The 17,787-nt window shown below is 47.0% G+C and overlaps 1 protein-coding gene across 1 annotated transcript in view; it reads right to left on the bottom strand.

Moving 5' to 3' along the window:
• Cfap74 (cilia and flagella associated protein 74) overlaps positions 1-16,700 on the bottom strand; it is a 66,791-nt gene extending 50,091 nt beyond the window's left edge. The window contains exons 1-6 of the mRNA XM_029555882.1: positions 16,252-16,700; positions 10,712-10,797; positions 7,859-7,943; positions 7,574-7,717; positions 6,336-6,434; positions 4,182-4,286 (exon numbers count right to left, since the gene is read on the bottom strand). Coding sequence (XP_029411742.1) covers positions 4,182-4,286; positions 6,336-6,434; positions 7,574-7,717; positions 7,859-7,943; positions 10,712-10,778 — 500 coding nt within the window. The 5' untranslated portion in view covers positions 10,779-10,797; positions 16,252-16,700. The remainder of the gene's footprint in view (positions 1-4,181; positions 4,287-6,335; positions 6,435-7,573; positions 7,718-7,858; positions 7,944-10,711; positions 10,798-16,251) is intronic.
• Between the last annotated feature and the right edge of the window lie 1,087 nt (positions 16,701-17,787).

Consider the following 17,787-nt stretch of genomic DNA (forward strand, 5'->3'; position numbering starts at 1 on the left):
ACGATATGCCAGGAAGGCACCCCGCTATGAAAGGAGTCTCAGCACATAACTCCGAGCTCGTGAGCTATCTGGATATGAAGAGACTTCTACTTCAAATAACAGAGGCCCCCAACACCAGGATGGACATGGAGACTCAGCTGTACAAAGGAACAAACAGTCCTACGATATGCCAGGAAGGCACCCCGCTATGAAAGGAGTCTCAGCACATAACTCCGAGCTCGTGAGCTATCTGGATATGAAGAGACTTCTACTTCACATAACAGAGGCCCCCAACACCTGTATGGACATGGAGACTCACCTGGACTAAGGATTGGGTCAGCTGACTGTAGTGGCCCAGCAGCCTGGCCTGAGGAAGGCATCTGGAAGATGTCTTCTGTGGGGCCGTGGACCTGGAAGCTACCAAGAACTACCCCAAGTCTTCAAATGTGCTTGGGGAAAGGCTCAGATCATGACAGCAGCCAGCCCTGCCTAGGGTATTTCTTGAATAATGAGGGGCCTGCCTGATTCTGGACTTGGGTGACTCTGTAATCAACTGTCAGTGAGCACTGAATCTGTGGTGGCTGTGATGCAAGCACTCCTCAGGCTCCCAGCATGAATCCAGGAAGTTTGCAGCTCATCTTCAGTTGGGATGAGCAGGAAGAGGATGGATGCAGAATTGTCCTCCCTATGATATAGGAATCCACTCTCAGTAACGTCAGTGTGCCTTTGCAGTAAGTGTGATATCTAGCCATTTACAGCTGATGCAGCTAGACATACAGAAGAATACTGAGCATGGTTACACAATGAGCCAGTGTTGGGATCCTGCTAGCAGCTCTGCTTGGAGGACCCTCCTAGGCTAGAGCTGACGATAGAAGGTGTGTGACCCGCAGTACAACACTGGAAAGAATTGTTTCAGTCAAATCTTGGCATATCTGAGGGTAAAGCAAATGCCTCAAACTGTTCATCATCGATGGAGGTTTTTACAAATGTGCTAACTTGGAGCTAAAGAGATGACTCAAAAGACCCGGCTTATTTCCCAGCACCCACATGGTGGCTAATAACTGTCTGTAACTCCAGTTCCAGGGAATCTGATGCCCTTTCCTGGCCTCTGCAGGAGGTGCAAATGCACGCATATGTGTAGACCACACACTCATAATATAAAAATAAATCTTGGTTTTGTATTTTTTTTTTTTTGGTCTTCTTGAGATAGTGTCTCCCTGTAGCCCCAGCTGGCCTGGAACTCACTATGTAGACCAGGTTGGCCTTGAACTCACAGAGATCCACCTGTTTCTGCCTCCTGAGTGCTGGCATTAAAGGTGTGCCTCACCATGCCCGGCAAAAATAAATCTTTTAGAAATAAAATAAATGTGCTAACTTGTATTAAGATATTTTACTTCCATTGTTATTTTGTTAAATTATTTTAAAAATGTATTTTATTTATTTTATGAGTGAATTGCCTGCATGTATGTAAGTGCACTCATGTCACGCAATGCTGCAGAGGTCAGAAGAGGGTGTTGGATCCCCTGGAATTGGAATTACAGATGGTTGTTGGCCACCATGTGGTTAATGGGATTCAAACCCAGGTCCCATGCAGAGCAATCAGTGCTCTTAACCGCTGAGCCATCTCTCCAGCCCCACTGTTAAAAAGATCATGACTTATGGAGTTGAGTCCATTTCTCTCCCACTAATGAGTTGTTTGGTAGCTGGAGAAAACCTGGACTAAGAGAGCTGAGATATTGGAAAGAAGCTCCTCATTGTTGGGTGGAAAGGGTCCAGGTACCTGGAGGGAACATGCTATATAGGTTTTGTCCAGAGTAGGGAACACTCCCTTCATTGTAGCTCCAGTGTAGTGCAAAGGCATTGTGCTGGTCTTTTTATGTGTGTCACAGACACAGGTGGGAGATACTGCCTTTAAAAACAGGCTGTGTCTCTGTCACTAGGCATGGTGGTGCATGTCTTTAATCCCAGCACTTGGGAGGCAGAGGCAGGTAGATCTCTGTGAAGTCAAGGCCAGCCTGGTCTACATAGTGAGTTCCAGGCTAGCTAGGACTACAAAGAGACCCTGTCTCAAAAAGACCCCCCCAAAACAAAACAAACAAACAAACAAACAAACAAAAAAACCCAACCAACCAACCAACCAACCGACCAACAAAAAAGGCTGTGTTGATTAAGGCAGGCCTGGGAGGTGGGAAGGTGGGCACAGTGTGTCTCAAAGCAGATAGGCAAAAGGGGCCTGGGGCAGTGGCAACTTTATCTCAGGTTCTACACAAACAGATAGGAACCCCACAAGAGCGCCCCTTCATTTGAATCACCAGTGTGGTCAGAAAGGGATGACAGCAAGAGAAGTTTCAGAGAAAAGGGATGCTGCTGCATTGGTGATAGAGGAAGATGCCACAGCCATTTTAAAATTGTTGCTATAAGCTTGACATTGTTTTAGAGTAAAAAGAAAAAAATTTTTTTTTTTTTTTTTGTTTTTAGAGACAGGATCTCCCTGTAGCTCCAGCAGGCCTGGAATTTGCTATGTAGACCAGGTTGGCCTTGACATCACAGAGCTCCACCTGCCTCTGCCTCCTAAGTGCTGGGATTTAAGGTGTGCGCCACCATGCCCAGCTAAAAAGAAAATTTTTCAAGTAAATGGATGCTCACAGCATCCCCTTATAGACAGGACCTCCAAGTTTTGCCTGCCCTGAGTTCTGAACCTCAGAGAGAAAAATGCCAGCCAAGTGTCAATCAAGGCAGTATAAATACCCACATCCAGTTCTTGCTCAGCCACAAATAGACTGACTTCTCCCCAGCTGCATGTCTCCCTGAATTGTATGTGGCTCCATTATGGGGGGGTATCACAAGATATTGGCTTGGATTGTGACCAACTAATAGCAGGTACGACCCAGGAACTGGTTTAAAGTCCGAGAGTACACCGAGGGAGGGAGAGAGGTTTGGTTCTGTTTGGTGTACGACAAGGACCAGCAGCTGCTGCGTTTAGTCAGGGTTGCTTTCTGGCAGATCGTGTGTCAGACTGGAAAGCTTTCCAACTTTACTTGCAGTCATCTAACAGTGGAACTGTGATCTGGACCTAGTTGGGCAGCAGGCCTGAGGCTCACTAGGCTGTCTGCATCAGTGTAATCAATGAGCTGTTTATACCCCATAAGAAACCATTTCTTCATGGACTCATCAGAAGCAGTTCTAATATTTACAACCTAAACTCTGACCAGTAGAATACTTAAAATCATGCAGCTGTTGCTTTTCTGTGGATGCTTTGAGGAAAGTTGAGGATACTTCCTTTTTTTTTTTTTTTTTTTTGTCTTTTTGAGACAGGGTCTCCCTATAGACCCAGCTGGCCTGGATTTGCTATGGAGACCCGGCTGGCCTTGAACTCAGAGATCTGCCTGCCTCTGCCTCACGAGTGCTGGGATCAAAGGCATGCACCAGCACACCCTGTGAGGATACTTCCTTAAAAAAATTTTTTTTGCTGGGCATGGTGGTGCATGCCTGTACTCTCAGCACTCAGGAGGCAGAGGCAGGCAGATCTCTGTGAGTTCAAGGCCAGCCTGGTCTACATAGTGAGTTCCAGGCCAGCTGGGGCTACAGGGAGACCCTGTCTCAAAAAGACCAAAAAATTTTTTTATTTATTATTTTTTATTTTATGTGTATTCATGTATTGCCTGCATGTAGGTAAGTGCACCTGTGTTGTGCAATGCCCACAGAGGACAGAAGAGGCTGTTGGATCCCCTGGAACTAGGGTTACAGATGGTTGTTAGCTACCATGTGAGTGCTGGGAATCAAACCTGGGTCTTTTGCAGGAACCAGTCAGTGTTCTTAACCTCTCAGCCATCTCTCCAGTCCTCTTTATCAGTGCTGGGGCTCAAGTCAAGACTTCGTGCACACTATTCAAAAGCTCTACCATTGAGCCCTAGCCCAAGAGGCACAGGGAACAAGGAAAAGAAGGGAAGAAACTGCTTTTTCAGTTACTAAGGTTGTAAACAAATGTGAAGAAAGTGAACACTGTAAAACATGTTGTTTTCTCCTTTCATCTACTTCAACTTGTTACTTTTTAATTTCAAAGCAACTTGGAAATGAAAACGGGGTTTTGTTTTTTACCTTCCAAGTAGGAATTATCCCACAAGCTGCTTGAGATCTGCATGCTGCTAAACAACCAGGGGATCGCTTCCCAAGCCTGCTCTTACAGGCTCTTGCAAACTTACTCGATTTCTTTCAGCATGGCTGTGAGTTTTGACTTCAGGCCTCTCTCATTCTCCAGTTCTGTGTGCAGGCGTCTGGATGCAGCCTGAAGTCGTCCAACAGCTGCCCTGGAGCACAGGGAAAGAAGACAGAACGGGCCACAGGTCAGCACCATGCGGCACAGCGACAGAAGACAGAACGGCCACAGGTCAGCACCATGGGGCACAGCGACAGAAGACAGAACGGGCCACAGGTCAGCACCATGCGGCACAGCGACAGAAGACAGAACGGGCCACAGGTCAGCACCATGGGGCACAGCGACAGAAGACAGAACGGGCCACAGGTCAGCACCATGGGGCACAGCCCAGAGCCTTCCCTTGGCCATCCTATTTTCAGGAGGAAAATCTATCTGAAGTGTTTGACACAGAGTGAGGTCCTGCGGTGTCAATGTAAGGGATTTCCTACACCTTCTTCCTGCTGGTCCAGTAGGACCAAGGTAGGGCCTTACCTGAGGGACTGGGAGGAGCCTGGCCTCATCCCCAGTCCTCTCTCCTCTGCTGCTGGCCTCTCATTTTCTCTTAGAAAGTTAGAAGCAAAAATCTTCTTGCCAGGCCCCTCAGAGCAGCAGGCCCAAGCCTCAAATCCAGGAAATACCCAAAATGCTCCCTGAAACACTACACTACCCAGCCCCTCCTGTCCTGAGCTGCTCTGAACCCTCACTGTCCCTCTTCCCTCCTCACAGTGCAGTCTACTGTGCCATCTACTGTTGTTGAAGCCCAATTACACTGCTAGATGTAATCTCTATGGGATGATGAGCTCTTCGTGGTGGGAACATGTTGCAGGTGAAAGCCAAAGAGAGGGCCTCATCGATGAGAAAAGGCTGACTGGTACTGGCCAAAGGACATGGATGAAATGCCCCTGCACCCATGTGGCACTGGGAAGCAGGTTCCAAGTAACTGATGTGCACTGGGATCACTTATGGATACTGAGCTGCTGACATCACTTTTTTTCATTATTTTTATTATTATTATTATTATTATTATTATTATTGGTCTTTTTGAGACAGGGTCTCCCTGTAGCCCCAGCTGTCCTGGAACTCACTACATAGACCAGGCTGGTCTTGAACTCACAGAGATTCACCTGTCCCTGCCTCTACCTCCCAAGTGCTAGGACTAAAGACATGCTCTGTAACTAAAGACATGCACCACCATACCCATTATTATTGTGTGCATGTGCATGCATCCAGAGGTCAGCATCAGGTGTCTTCCTCCATCAATGTCTATTTTTTTGTTTTTGGGACAGTCTGTCACTGAACCTGGAGCTCACAGAATGAGATAGGTTTTTAAAACCCAGGAAGAGCCAGGTGTGGTGGCTCAGGCCTAAACCCCAGGACTTGGGAGGCTGAGGCAGAAGGATTATGAATTTGAGGATAGCATAGACTACAAATGAGACACTGTCTCCAAATAGATAAATACACAAATAAGTAAATAAATATAAAAACCCCATAAAGGAGCCATTTCCATCATAGTAACCAAGGCCAGAACTGTTACTTAATCAGCTGCATGGGCTTAGCCTGTCCACTCCCTGACCTCAGTCCCTATACTGACATCTCTTTTTTTTCTTTATTTTTTATTATTATTTGTGTGTATGTTCATGTGTGTGTGTATGTGTGTGTGTATGTGTATGTGTGTGTGTGTGTGTGTGTGTGTGTGTGTGTGTGTATTCATGTGGACAGAAGCCAACATCAGGTGTTTTCCTCAATCACTGTCTATTTTTTTGGCACAGAATCTGTCACTGAACCTGGAGCTCACAGATTTGGCCAACCAGGTTGGCCGGCAAGCCCCTCTGGACTCTCTTGTCCTTGCCTTCCTGGTGTTGGAATTACAGGTGTGCACTGCAGTACCCAGCTTTCTTTTTACTTGGGTGCTGGGGCTCATATTCAGGGCCTCATGCTTCCACAGCAAACATATTTACCAATTGAGCCATTTCCCTTTGTGTTATATTGTCTGTTCCCCACCCTGGAGCAAGGCTGTCTGCCTGACTACCTGAACACAGCAGACACTTAGCACACACCTTTGCTGAGTGAATGAATGAGCCTCTGTGGTATGGCGCTACCTTGACTGGAAAGGTCACTTGCCTGTCCAAGTTCAACCTCCTTGCCCACAAAGATGACCTACATGTTGTTGGCTTCTCTCTCCGTGGAGATCTCGGCTGCTAAACTCTCCTGCTGTTTGCTGAGGAAGTCCATCCTTTGGTGACAGACACGCAGCTCCTCTCTAAAATATTAAAAGAAGAATTGGCATTCTGTCATTCTAAAGTTATAGCCTCAGAAGGGGCCAGAGGGGTGAGGGTGTAGGGAGGGACAGGGCTCAGGCCAGGAACTAAGAAAACCTCTTTCTAGGTGTCTCTTTGACTCTATCCAGTGACATAGGCAGGGTCTTATATGCCTGTCCTCTGAAAACCCTGCCAAAGGAGCCAACTCTGTAACTTCCTCCCAAAGGTGATGGGTCTAGACAGTCAAGGGAAATGCAGTTAACATGGGCCGGTATACACACAGGTGCCTGAAGGGCACACAGCTGACATGGCAGCAGGTCCTCCTCAGCACGCTGCAACACAAAGCAGCTGTCTGTGTGGGCCTGAATGAAATACTAGCTCCTGTTATGTGACCTTCACCTCGGCAGAAAGTAACCGAACAAAGTCCCAAGTATGAGCTCTAAAAGAACCTTGGAGGATGACCAGGAAACTGTAGCACATGGGCATGAGGTTGGTACTAGGACAGCACTAGTCTCGACATAGTAGGTGGTGAGGTCATGCAGAAACATGCTTTTACTTTTCACAGACACTGAAATAGGAGAAAGGATCATGATCCTGAAATTTGCTTTCAAATGATTCAGCAAAAGAATCATAGCTATGACACACATGTTTACATGTATTTGGGGGAAAGCTAGGCAGTGATCTAGTGGTGGTATTCAGGGGACAACCACCTACTATTAGTTTCCAACTTTTCTGTGTATTTGAGATTTTTCTTCTCGGATGTTGGGGAATACTGACTATGCAACTGACTATTCTAGTATGTAGAACGGAACGTAAACCCACAGATACCAGGTGTCAGCAAGGCTAGATCATCAGGACTCTGAGAAGTAGGAGTCTGTGCACTAAAGCTTCAGTCACACCTGGTGTGTGCTAGGCCCCATGCGGACGCCAGATGGTCACGAAGTGCCAGAAGGACTCACGAGCATTAGCTCTGTAGCAGCTTCACAGGACTGAGGGAGGGAAAAGTGCTGAAGGCCCGGGCACTGTGTCTGGTGAGGCTTTTTGGCTGTTCCTGGTGAAGAGCGCTCAGGGAAACAAAGCCAGGATCTCCCATGCACACAACTGTCCAGACAGAAGGTGGACCCTCAGCAGGTGGGCTCACCTGGTCTTCTGAATAAAAAGGTCCTTCTCCTCATGCAGTTTGTCCAGGAAGTTCAAGCTCTTCCGAAGATGAAATGCCTGGACTTTGTCGTTAGCAGTTGTCTTCTTCATTTTCTTACCACTCTGTTTCTGTCCTTGCATTGAACTTGAAATAAAAAGACAACATTTGCTGCACATCAGCCATGATACTCAGCACCACCTCAGGGCGATCTATACCTGACAGCTCCACAGCCCCACTAGAACGGTAGTTCAAAGGTAGGAAGTCGCATCTCCATGAATTAATTACCAACAGCATCCTAGGTCCGAGGTGTCCTCAACTCCCTGAGGAATCGATTCTAACCCAAATTCTGGATCCTCTAATTCAACTCTTTCTAGAAATCAAGAAAACAGTGAAAAAAAAAGGCAAAACAAAAGCAACAACAACAACAAAACAAACTGCAGACAGAGTGTGGTGGCTCATGCCTGTGATCCTAGTCCAGGGGAGGTAGAGGCGGGGAAGCAGGATCAAGGTCATATTCTTGTCTATAGCAAGTTTGAGGCCAGCGTGGAAGGCATGAAACCCTGTCTCAAAATACCCCTCCAAAATTATTACAGAATAAATTAAAAAATTAAAAGAGCCAAAAACCACACCAAAACCCAGCCAACCAACCAACTAACCAACCAACCAGCCAACCAACCAACCAACCAACCAGCCAACCAGCCAACCAACCAAGCAACCAACCAACCAACCAAGCAACCAACCAACCAAGCAACCAACCAAGAACAAGAGTTAAACAAGAGCTCCCTGAGAGTTAAACAAGAGCTGGAATTGGTGCACACCTCTAGTCCTAGCACTTGGGAGGCAGAGGCAAGTGAATCTCTGGGATATCAAGACCAGCCCAGTCTACATAGCGAGTTCCAGGTCACCTGGGGCCACAGGGAGATCCTTTCCCAAAACAAAAAGGAAAAAAAAGGAACTTTAGATAAATTTTTAAATGGTCTTACCCAACAAGATTCTACAATTCTACACAAGTAATTTAAGAAACCAACCAACCAACCAAGCAACCAGCCAACCAACCAACCAACCAACTAAGCAACCAGCCAACCAACCAGCCAACCAACCAACCAACCAACCAGTGCTGCAGATCAAGCATTTAAGTCTGAAGTTTTAGCACAAATTCTGACCAGATCAAATTACTTAGGGAAGCATATTTCTCAAGTGTGATCCAGGGAACTCTGGAGGTTCCCAAGATTCCTTCTGGGTGTCTTCAGACCTCAAACTGTCTCTACTTTGCACAGTGGAGTAAAGGAGGCCACAGGACATGAAGGGTCCTGTTAGCTCCTATTGAACTGGAGTCTGTTTCACTTATAATAGTTTGTTGTTGCTGTTTAAAAGGTTTTCAACTTTACTTTAAAAAATTATTTTGACTTTACTTTCATTTTACGTACATGTTTTGCTTACGTGTATGTAAGTGCATCACCTGTGTGCAAACCCAGGGAAGTTGGAAAAGGGCGTTGTATCCCCTGGAACTGGAGTTATGGGTGGTTGTTAACTGCTGTGTGGGTTCTGGGAACCGAACCCAGGTCCTCTGCAAGAGGATCAAGTACTCTTAACTGCTGAGTCATATCTCCAGCCCCAGCTTCCCAGTTTCAGATGGAGTCTTGCTATGTAGCTTAGGCTGACTTTGAATTTGCTATTGTCCTGCCTCAACCACTTGAGTGCTGGAATTACAGACATTACCACCAAACCCAGCTCAGTTTTACTTTCTTTGGGTTTTGTTTTGTTTTAATTTGAGACAGGGGGTTTCCCTTGGTAGCCTAGATTGGCCTTGAATTCAAATCAGTCCTCCTGCCTGGACCTCCCACATGCTGGGATTACAAGCATGTGTACTATGTCTGGCTCAGCTTTACTTTTTTTTGTCTTTTTGAGACAGGGTCTCCCTGTAGCCCCAGCTGTCCTGGAACTCACTATGTAGATGAGGCTGGGCTTGAACTCACAGAGATCTGCCGGCATGCGCCACCATGCCCAGCTTAGCTTTACTTTTTAACACAGTAAATGAGGAGGGATAGAAGTAATACACACAAAAGTTCTCTGAGTTTCCAATAACTTTAAATGTAGGATTCTTAAAAAATATGAGGGCCAGTGAAATGGCTCAGTGGGTAAAGAGCCTTGTCACCTGAGTTCAATCTCCAGAATCCACATGGTGGAAGGAGAAAACCAACTCCATCAAATTGTCCTCTGACTTCCACATGCCCATGTGCGCACATATGCACGCGCACACACACACACAAATAAATAAATGTAAAAACAATTAAATTTAAAAAATAATTTGGGGTCTGGAGAGACGGCTCAGTGGTTAAGAGCACTGGCTACTTTTGCAGAGGACACAGGTTCAGTTCCCAGCACCCACATGGCAGCTGCAACTGTCCATAGCTCCAGTTCCAGGGGCTTCAACACCCTCCGTTAGTCTCCATGGGCATTGCCTGCACTGGTGCTCTTACATACACACCGGCAAAATGTTCAAGCAAATAAAATTTAAAAAAAATTTGTCTTGAAAACATCACTGTAGACCTCCTGTAAAGTATGGTACATTATAGGTTTATCTCCAAGTCTTCATTATATATCTGTAAAAATTACTGAAAAAAAATTGAAAGATCCCAAGCCTACTACACAAGGAGCGTGAAAGGGAAGACTGGTTGGGAGCCATCCAAACCCAGAAGGGGGAAAGTTCAGGAACAGTGTGGTTTGGGGACTGGGGTCCTCACGGACTCAGAAAACACAGACAGGGAACCAAGTTTGAAGGCTGGAAAGGACCCCTGGGGACCATCACAAGACCCAAATCAAGGACAGCTCAGAAAAGTTTCAGATCATCAGAAAAATTTTAAAGAAATCTTAAAAGCTTCCAGGAAAATAAAAACAGGTCACGTTCAAAGGATTAAGATAAAAATGACACCAACTTCTCAGTGGTGATACTGGAAACCACGGTCTGCCACTTTCAAATTCTAGCCATAGCTTTTGTTTCCAACCAAAGAGAACAGTAAATTTTATAGATTTTATAGATGTTCTATCCCTGAAACAAAGGGAATTAAAGGACAACCAAAGAGCACGTTGTTTGTCCTCATTGCCGAGACTTGTCTCATTTGTGAAAGGCTCTGATACCATCATCCACTGCAGGGGCGTTGTCCACAAGGTCCTCCTCAGAGAGTGGGCTAGTACCTTCTTCCATATCGGGAGACAGAAATTAGCTGCAAAACATTATTACAAAATACACATCGGCAAGATCATAGATTAAAAACTCAAAATTTACAGGAACTAAGCAATGACGACAACAAAAAGAGTAAAGGGTGCAGGGACACACAGCTACGGTCCCTATGGGGTCCTCAGGAGGCTGGCGTTTCCATACTGTATTCATAAATAATAGCAGCACTTTGTACCCCATAATTATATCACACAGTCAAAAAAAAGAATATCAGAAACTTGCCTAATAAATTTAAAAATATATGTGGAAGAACAAAGGACAAAAATAGTGCTGAAGGGGAGTGAGGGAGGAGTGTCCCACCAATAATAAGATTTATTCTAAAGCTACAAAATAAGAACGGTGCTATGGCAAAGGCAGGGTGGGCTAGAGCATCTAGAGACTGGTTGCTAAGGACCGACACTACTTAGTTCAAAATCTGATGGCTCAGAAGCAGGACTGGGTGTTTTTCAGAAGGCATGCTAAGAAACTGAACCTGCTTAAAATCAGCTCTGCGGAAATTAGGCCTCACCTATGAAAAGTGAAACCACCACAGCAGCAATGGCAAAGGAGGCTTCATGACCTCAAGGTTTCTGAGACACCAAACGCATTTGAAAACTTCTGATCAGTTGACATCCCAAGGAGACTCAGAGAAAAGCTGTGGTGTAGAAAATTACAACCCAAAACCCAAAAGGTTTAACATCAAGATCATGCAAAGTATGTAGAGTTTATGCAGAGCATACAGCCTAGTAGAAACACAGGCAAAAATCTTTATTATCAGGAGCCTTATAATAAGGGACTTTCAGCAAATATACATAACAGCCATGTATCCAGTTCATTAGCATGTCTGGCTGCACATCTGTTCTCCTGCCATTATTTATGCAGTACTCTCTTGGTTGATAAACTATTTCATGATCATAAATCAAGAAAAATTGTTCAACATCATTTGTAAGGGAACTGCAAACCAAAGCCACTGTGAGTCATCAGACTCAGGAGCGGGAGCACATGAAGACCCAGCAGGTGCTGACAAGGACATGAAACAGTGAGACAAGCATGCACCAACGGTGAACTGAGAACTAGGGCTTCGACAAGTGCTAGGCATTATAGAGCAAAAATGAACATACCCTCTGCTTTTCCCTATTACCATAATAAATTGCCACACACTCGATGGCTTAAAATAGCACAACTTTATTATGTAGCTCTGGAGGTCAGACATCTGAAATGTCTCACGGAGCTAAAACCAAGGTGCTAGTAGGCGTATGGTATCCACTTGACATACCCACTGCCATCTTGAATCATAATCACCATGATTGCCTCCAGATAGCCCTACCTGTTTTTTTCTGGCCATATTCCTCATAAATTATAGATAAAATCATTAGTGCCTTGTATAGTGCTTTACAAATAGATCCTGGCTTCAGGGATCCACCTGGCTCTGATCTTTTTTCTTTTTTTTTTTGTGACAGCATCTCACTATGACCTCGAACTCACAGTCCTCCTGTCTCAGCCTCTCAAGGGCTGGTATTACAGTGGCATGTCATCATATCCAGATTTGACAGTATCTTAAGATAAATAGGTACATTAAGAGTGAATGAAACCATTTTTGTCCTAATCCATAAATACACCCCTCTTTTTGACCCAAATTGTAGGGATCCAACTGGTTTTGCTGTCATTCAGACCCACAGTTGCCAGTAAAGCCCACGGTAAACTGCACTCTGTATAACTCTAGCGTTTTCTTCCCCTTTCTCTAGCCTCACAGCACCCTGAGGCTGGCCCTTATACACTGGGACTAATTTGTTCTGGAAGAGCATGGCTGTGTTCCTTGGAAGCTTTAGAGAAAGAACACATTTACTTGCCTTTCCCACTTTATCAAGAGTGGTCCTCACTCCTTGGCTCCAGCCCCCATTCTACTATGTTCAAAGCTGCTGTGTCAGTGGAGTCAACCATGCAATGGGCCTTTGTGGTTTTCTCCTGCCTCCCTCTTCTACTTAAAAACTCTTGAAGTAAACTGCATTTAGCCTACCTAGATGACCCAGGGTAACTCTCCCATCTTGAAGGCAGCTGATGAACCATCTCAATTCCTCTTAGCCATAAGACTTCCCTTTTTACAGGTCCAGAGGATTAGAACATGGGTATCTTTGGAACTACTGTTCTGCTTACTCTAATCTCTGACTCAGCTGGTCTCTTCTTGGAGGGGAACCGCTCCTTGGAGCTGACCCTACAGAACTCTCACTTGTCACTTTAGTTTTCCAGGGCTGCCATGACAAAGCACCACAACCTGCATGACTTACACACAAAAGCTTATTTTGTCACAGTCTTGAGGCCAGAATTCTGGAATCAAGTGCTAGGTGAGTCATGTTGCTTGTAAAGATGTAAGAGAAAGACTTTTAAAAACTCTCTCTCTCTCTCTCTCTCGCTCGCTCACTCTGTGTGTGTGTGTATATGTGTGTGTGTGTGTGTGTGTGTGTGCCTTCTTGTGGAGGTCAGAGGCCATCTTGCAGAAGTCGGTTCTTTCCTTTTACCATGTACCATGTGGGTCCCAGGGATGAAACTCAGATCATCAGGCTTGGCAGCAAGCTCCTTACTGAGCTATCTCACCGACCCTTAAGACCTGTCTTAAGCCTTTTCCCAAGCTTCTGGTACCTCGGCTGTAGTAATGAAACTCATCTCCACATGATGGCCTCTCTGTGCAAATTTATTTCTTAACAGGGACACCATGTAGAATCAGGAACCCTGCCCTGCTCCAGGATGATCTCCTCTTAATTACAACCAACAACCCATTTCCAAATAAGACCATGTTTTCAGATGCTAGGGATTATGACTTTAACATGAAAAAATATTGAGACACGGTTTCACTATGTAGCCCAGGCTGGCTTTGAAGTTGTAGCAGTCCTCCTGCCTCAACCTCCCCAGTGCTAGAATTACAGATATGTGGCACCATGCTTGGCTTTTTAAAAAGTACTGCACATCTGGGTCTGGAGAGATGGCTCAGTGGTTAAGAACACTGATTGTTCTTACAGAAGACCTGGGTTCGAATCCCAGCTCCCACATGGCAGCTAACAACTGTCTGTAACTCCAGTCCCAGGGGATCTGACAGCCTCTTCTGACCTCCACGGGCATTGCACTTACCTACATGCAGGCAATACATGCATACACATAAAATAAAAATAATAAATAAAAATTTAAAAAGTACTGCACATCAAATTCAGGGCCTTATAAATGCTAGGCAAGTGCTATACCACTGAGCTACAAGCCCAGACCAATGTATGAATTTTGAGAAGATACAATTTAGCTAAAAATACACATGTGACGAGACACACAAGTCTTTATAGAGCAACAATAACTCTGGAAGCAGCTCCAGTGGCCACAACCATGTGGTGGAATGATTGTTACAGTGAATACCATGTGGCCAGGAAGCAAATGGTGCATGGCCACACACAAGAGTGTTGATAACTTCCAAAACAGCTGGGGAGGGAGGGAGACACCAAAGCGCACATGTTCCCCCTTTGCTCCTCTTTCCTTTTGAAATAGGAACCCTGAGTGGGGTGGGTGGGGTAGACAGGGTAAGTGAGGCAGGTGAATCAGAGTGCCCAGATGTGGATGCTCGTGCCTGAGAGGGAAGAGGGAAGCCATAAAGGAGGTGGGAGTGCTGTTCAGGGTCAGAGTCCAAGCAGGGTTGAGGTAGGTGAACACCATGAGTGCCACCCAGCTCAAGCCTGCAAGGAACGGCATGTTTACATAGATTCACAGGACCTCCTCACAAGAAGACTTAATTGCAAAGGAAAGAAGTAACTTCCCAGTGGGGATGCTGCCAGAAACTACCTTAATCAAGCACCTCAAAGAATAAGTGATACATTGACTGTTGAGGATCACGTGACAGGATGGAAGCCTCATAGCATGGTGTCACTTCCGTCACTTTCCGGCCTTAGATACATAACGGGAATATAATCTCAAGGAAACATCAGACAAACTCCATAGAGCAGCCTTCATTAGTCATTGGCCTGTAGCCTTCAAAGGTGTCCGGGTCATGATGGACAAGGTCCAGTTGACGAATGTTCTGGACTGAACGGGACTAAAAAGGCATCATGACAACTCAGGGAAGAGTATGTTATGATCCTAGACTTGATCCTTTTACTTTAGAGACCTTACAGGGTCAACTGACGAAACAAATTTGACAAGGACTAAAGATTAGACAGAGTGGGATGTTCATGTTACTCTTCTGACTGGTGGTGCTGCAATGACATGATGGAAAACATTTGCTGTGTGTAGGAAATGTACTCTACCTACTACATAGTAGTAAATTATGAAGGTAACGTCCTCTCAGAAGTTTCAGGAAATCAAGTGTGCTGACCTTGCAACTTTTATGTGAGTCGTGGCCTATTTAAAAATTATTATTTTTTTATGGGTGTGTGTGTATTGCCTGCACGTAGGGTAAGTGCATCTGTGTCGTGCAATGCCCGAGGAGGACAGAAGAGGCTGTCGGGTCCCCTGGGACTGGAGTTACAGACAGTTGTTAGCTGCCATGTGGGTGCTGGGATTTGAACCTGGGTCTTCTGCAAGAACATCCAGTGTTCTTAACCGCTGAGCCATCTCTCCAGCCCCAAGATTTTTTTTTTAAAAGAATATGGTTTTATTCCATTTCTATGAAGTTCAATAATAGGTGAGCCAGCCATATTAGCACTCACTAGAAGGCAAATCTGAAGAGGATGAGACAGGAGGATAATTTGTTCTAAGCTAGACCTTTGGCTAGGACTATAGCTCAGTTGGGAGAGTGCTTGTCCAGCATGCATGAGGCCCTGGGTTCCATCTCCAAAACAGCATAAATAAGGAATGCTCCATGCCTGGAATCCCACAGCTCAGGAGATTGAGGCAGAGGACCAGAAGTTCAAGGTCACCCTGGGGTAATAGTGAGTTGGAGGCCAGCCTGGGCTATGAGCCTGTCTAAATAGTTGAGGTGAAAATTATTAAGTATGAATTCCTAAACTAAAGTTAAGCAAGAAAATGAGAATCATAGGTCAGTGCATGGTGGAAGCAGAGAGGGGCCTGGTGTTGTGGGTGTTGTAGGTGTTCTGGTGTTCTGGATGTTCCGGGTGTGCTGTGTTCTAGGTGTTCCTGGCATTCCTGAGATTCTACCCCTTGGATGGTAATCTGCGCTGTGCAGGAACCCGGCACTGCTTATCGGAGACTCAGTGGTCCCTGAGTGACCGCTTCTTCCCTAGCTCAATGCCCCGCCACTGCAGATGGTCAAGGAACACTGTAAGGACTTTACTCAGAGAAAGGCGTATTCCTTCATGGAAAACCAAGCTAGAAAGCCAGTGTCCCTAGTGTCCCCAGTGCCCCAGTGCCCCAGTGCCCCCAGTGTCCTCAGTGCCCCCAGGACTCCAGTGCCTCAGTGCAGGTTCCCCACAGTGTCCCTGGAGCGGTGGGGTGAGGGTCTCATCAAAGAAGACTGGCACAATGTTCTCACCAGCTCCACTTCGCGCCTTCCTCGATGGTGTTTCCCGTGGTGCTCACAGTCACGCTGCCAACCACCGAGCGGCTGAGCAGACCGTCCTCAGAGGAGGCTGTGAACACCTCGTCCTTCAGGCCCTCTGCAATGGGTGTCCGCACAACTCTGCAGCAATGTTCCTCAGCAATGTCCCTCAGCACTGTCCCCTCAGCAATGTTCCTCAGCAGTGTCCCCTCAGCAATGTCCCTCAGCAATGTCCCCTCAGCACTGTCCCCTCAGCAGTGTCCCCTCAGCACTGTCCCCTCAGCAATGTCCCTCAGCGGTGTCCCCTCAGCAATGTCCCCTCAGCAGTGTCCCCTCAGCAGTGTCCCCTCAGCACTGTCCCCTCAGCAATGTCCCTCAGCACTGTCCCCTCAGCAATGTCCCTCAGCGGTGTCCCCTCAGCAGTGTCCCCTCAGCAATGTCCCTCAGCGGTGTCCCCTCAGCAATGTCCCTCAGCAATGTCCCCTCAGCAATGTCCCTCAGCAGTGTCCCCTCAGCGGTGTCCCCTCAGCAATGTCCCTCAGCGGTGTCCCCTCAGCAATGTCCCTCAGCAGTGTCCCCTCAGCAGTGTCCCTCAGCAGTGTCCCCTCAGCAGTGTCCCCTCAGCAGTGTCCCCTCAGCAGTGTCCCTCAGCGGTGTCCCCTCAGCAGTGTCACCTCAGCAGTGTCCCCTCAGCGGTGTCCCCTCAGCAGTGTCCCCTCAGCAATGTCCCTCAGCGGTGTCCCTCAGCAGTGTCCCCTCAGCGGTGTCCCCTCAGCGGTGTCCCTCAGCAATGTCCCTCAGCGGTGTCCCTCAGCAGTGTCCCCTCAGCAATGTCCCTCAGCAGTGTCCCCTCAGCAATGTCCCTCAGTGGTGTCCCTCAGCGGTGTCCCTCTGCAGTGTCCCCTCAGCAGTGTCCCCTCAGCCACCCTTTTACGGCAGGGATCCATAAACAACTAGTCGGTTGCCGCGTCGTTTGGGCCTGCGTCTCCATGGCAACGGAAGGCTCCATCCGGAGGACAAGCGCTCCCCTCAGGGCGGTGGTTCGGCCCAGCAGGCGCAGGCGCAGTGCGGCTGTCCCGGAGGCCGAGCAGGTCCCTCAGACAGTGCTCCCCAGGCCGGCTGCGCTGGACAGCTTGGCCCGAACCAGTTTAAACTTGGATCAACCAGCATAAAAGGCGGAGCCCCTCAGGACGCCGTCTGGATGGTGACATCTGACTGCAGTGTGGCCGCCTCTCGGTCCCCGCTGTCTGCAGCCTGTGAATGGACAGGACGCGGCTGCTTCTCTGCGGTGACAGGGGGGCCTGGCAACGCCTTGCTTTACCCTTTGACTAAGCACCGAGGCTGTGCCCACCTCAGGGAGGTGGGGGAGGGAGTCTGGGGAGGCTGGGTCACGGACCAGCTCACTTTAATTTGTACTTTTGGTTTTTGTGGTGCTGGGAATTGATCCCGGTTCTGTACGGTCTGGAGGATGGTCCACGTAGCCCAGCTTTCAGCTGAGTGAGCTTAGTAAGTATATAGAGACCAGAAGTC

Source organism: Nannospalax galili, unplaced genomic scaffold (genome assembly GCF_000622305.1).
Source record: "Nannospalax galili isolate Female #2095 unplaced genomic scaffold, S.galili_v1.0 scaffold806, whole genome shotgun sequence".
Taxonomy (NCBI): domain Eukaryota; kingdom Metazoa; phylum Chordata; class Mammalia; order Rodentia; family Spalacidae; genus Nannospalax; species Nannospalax galili.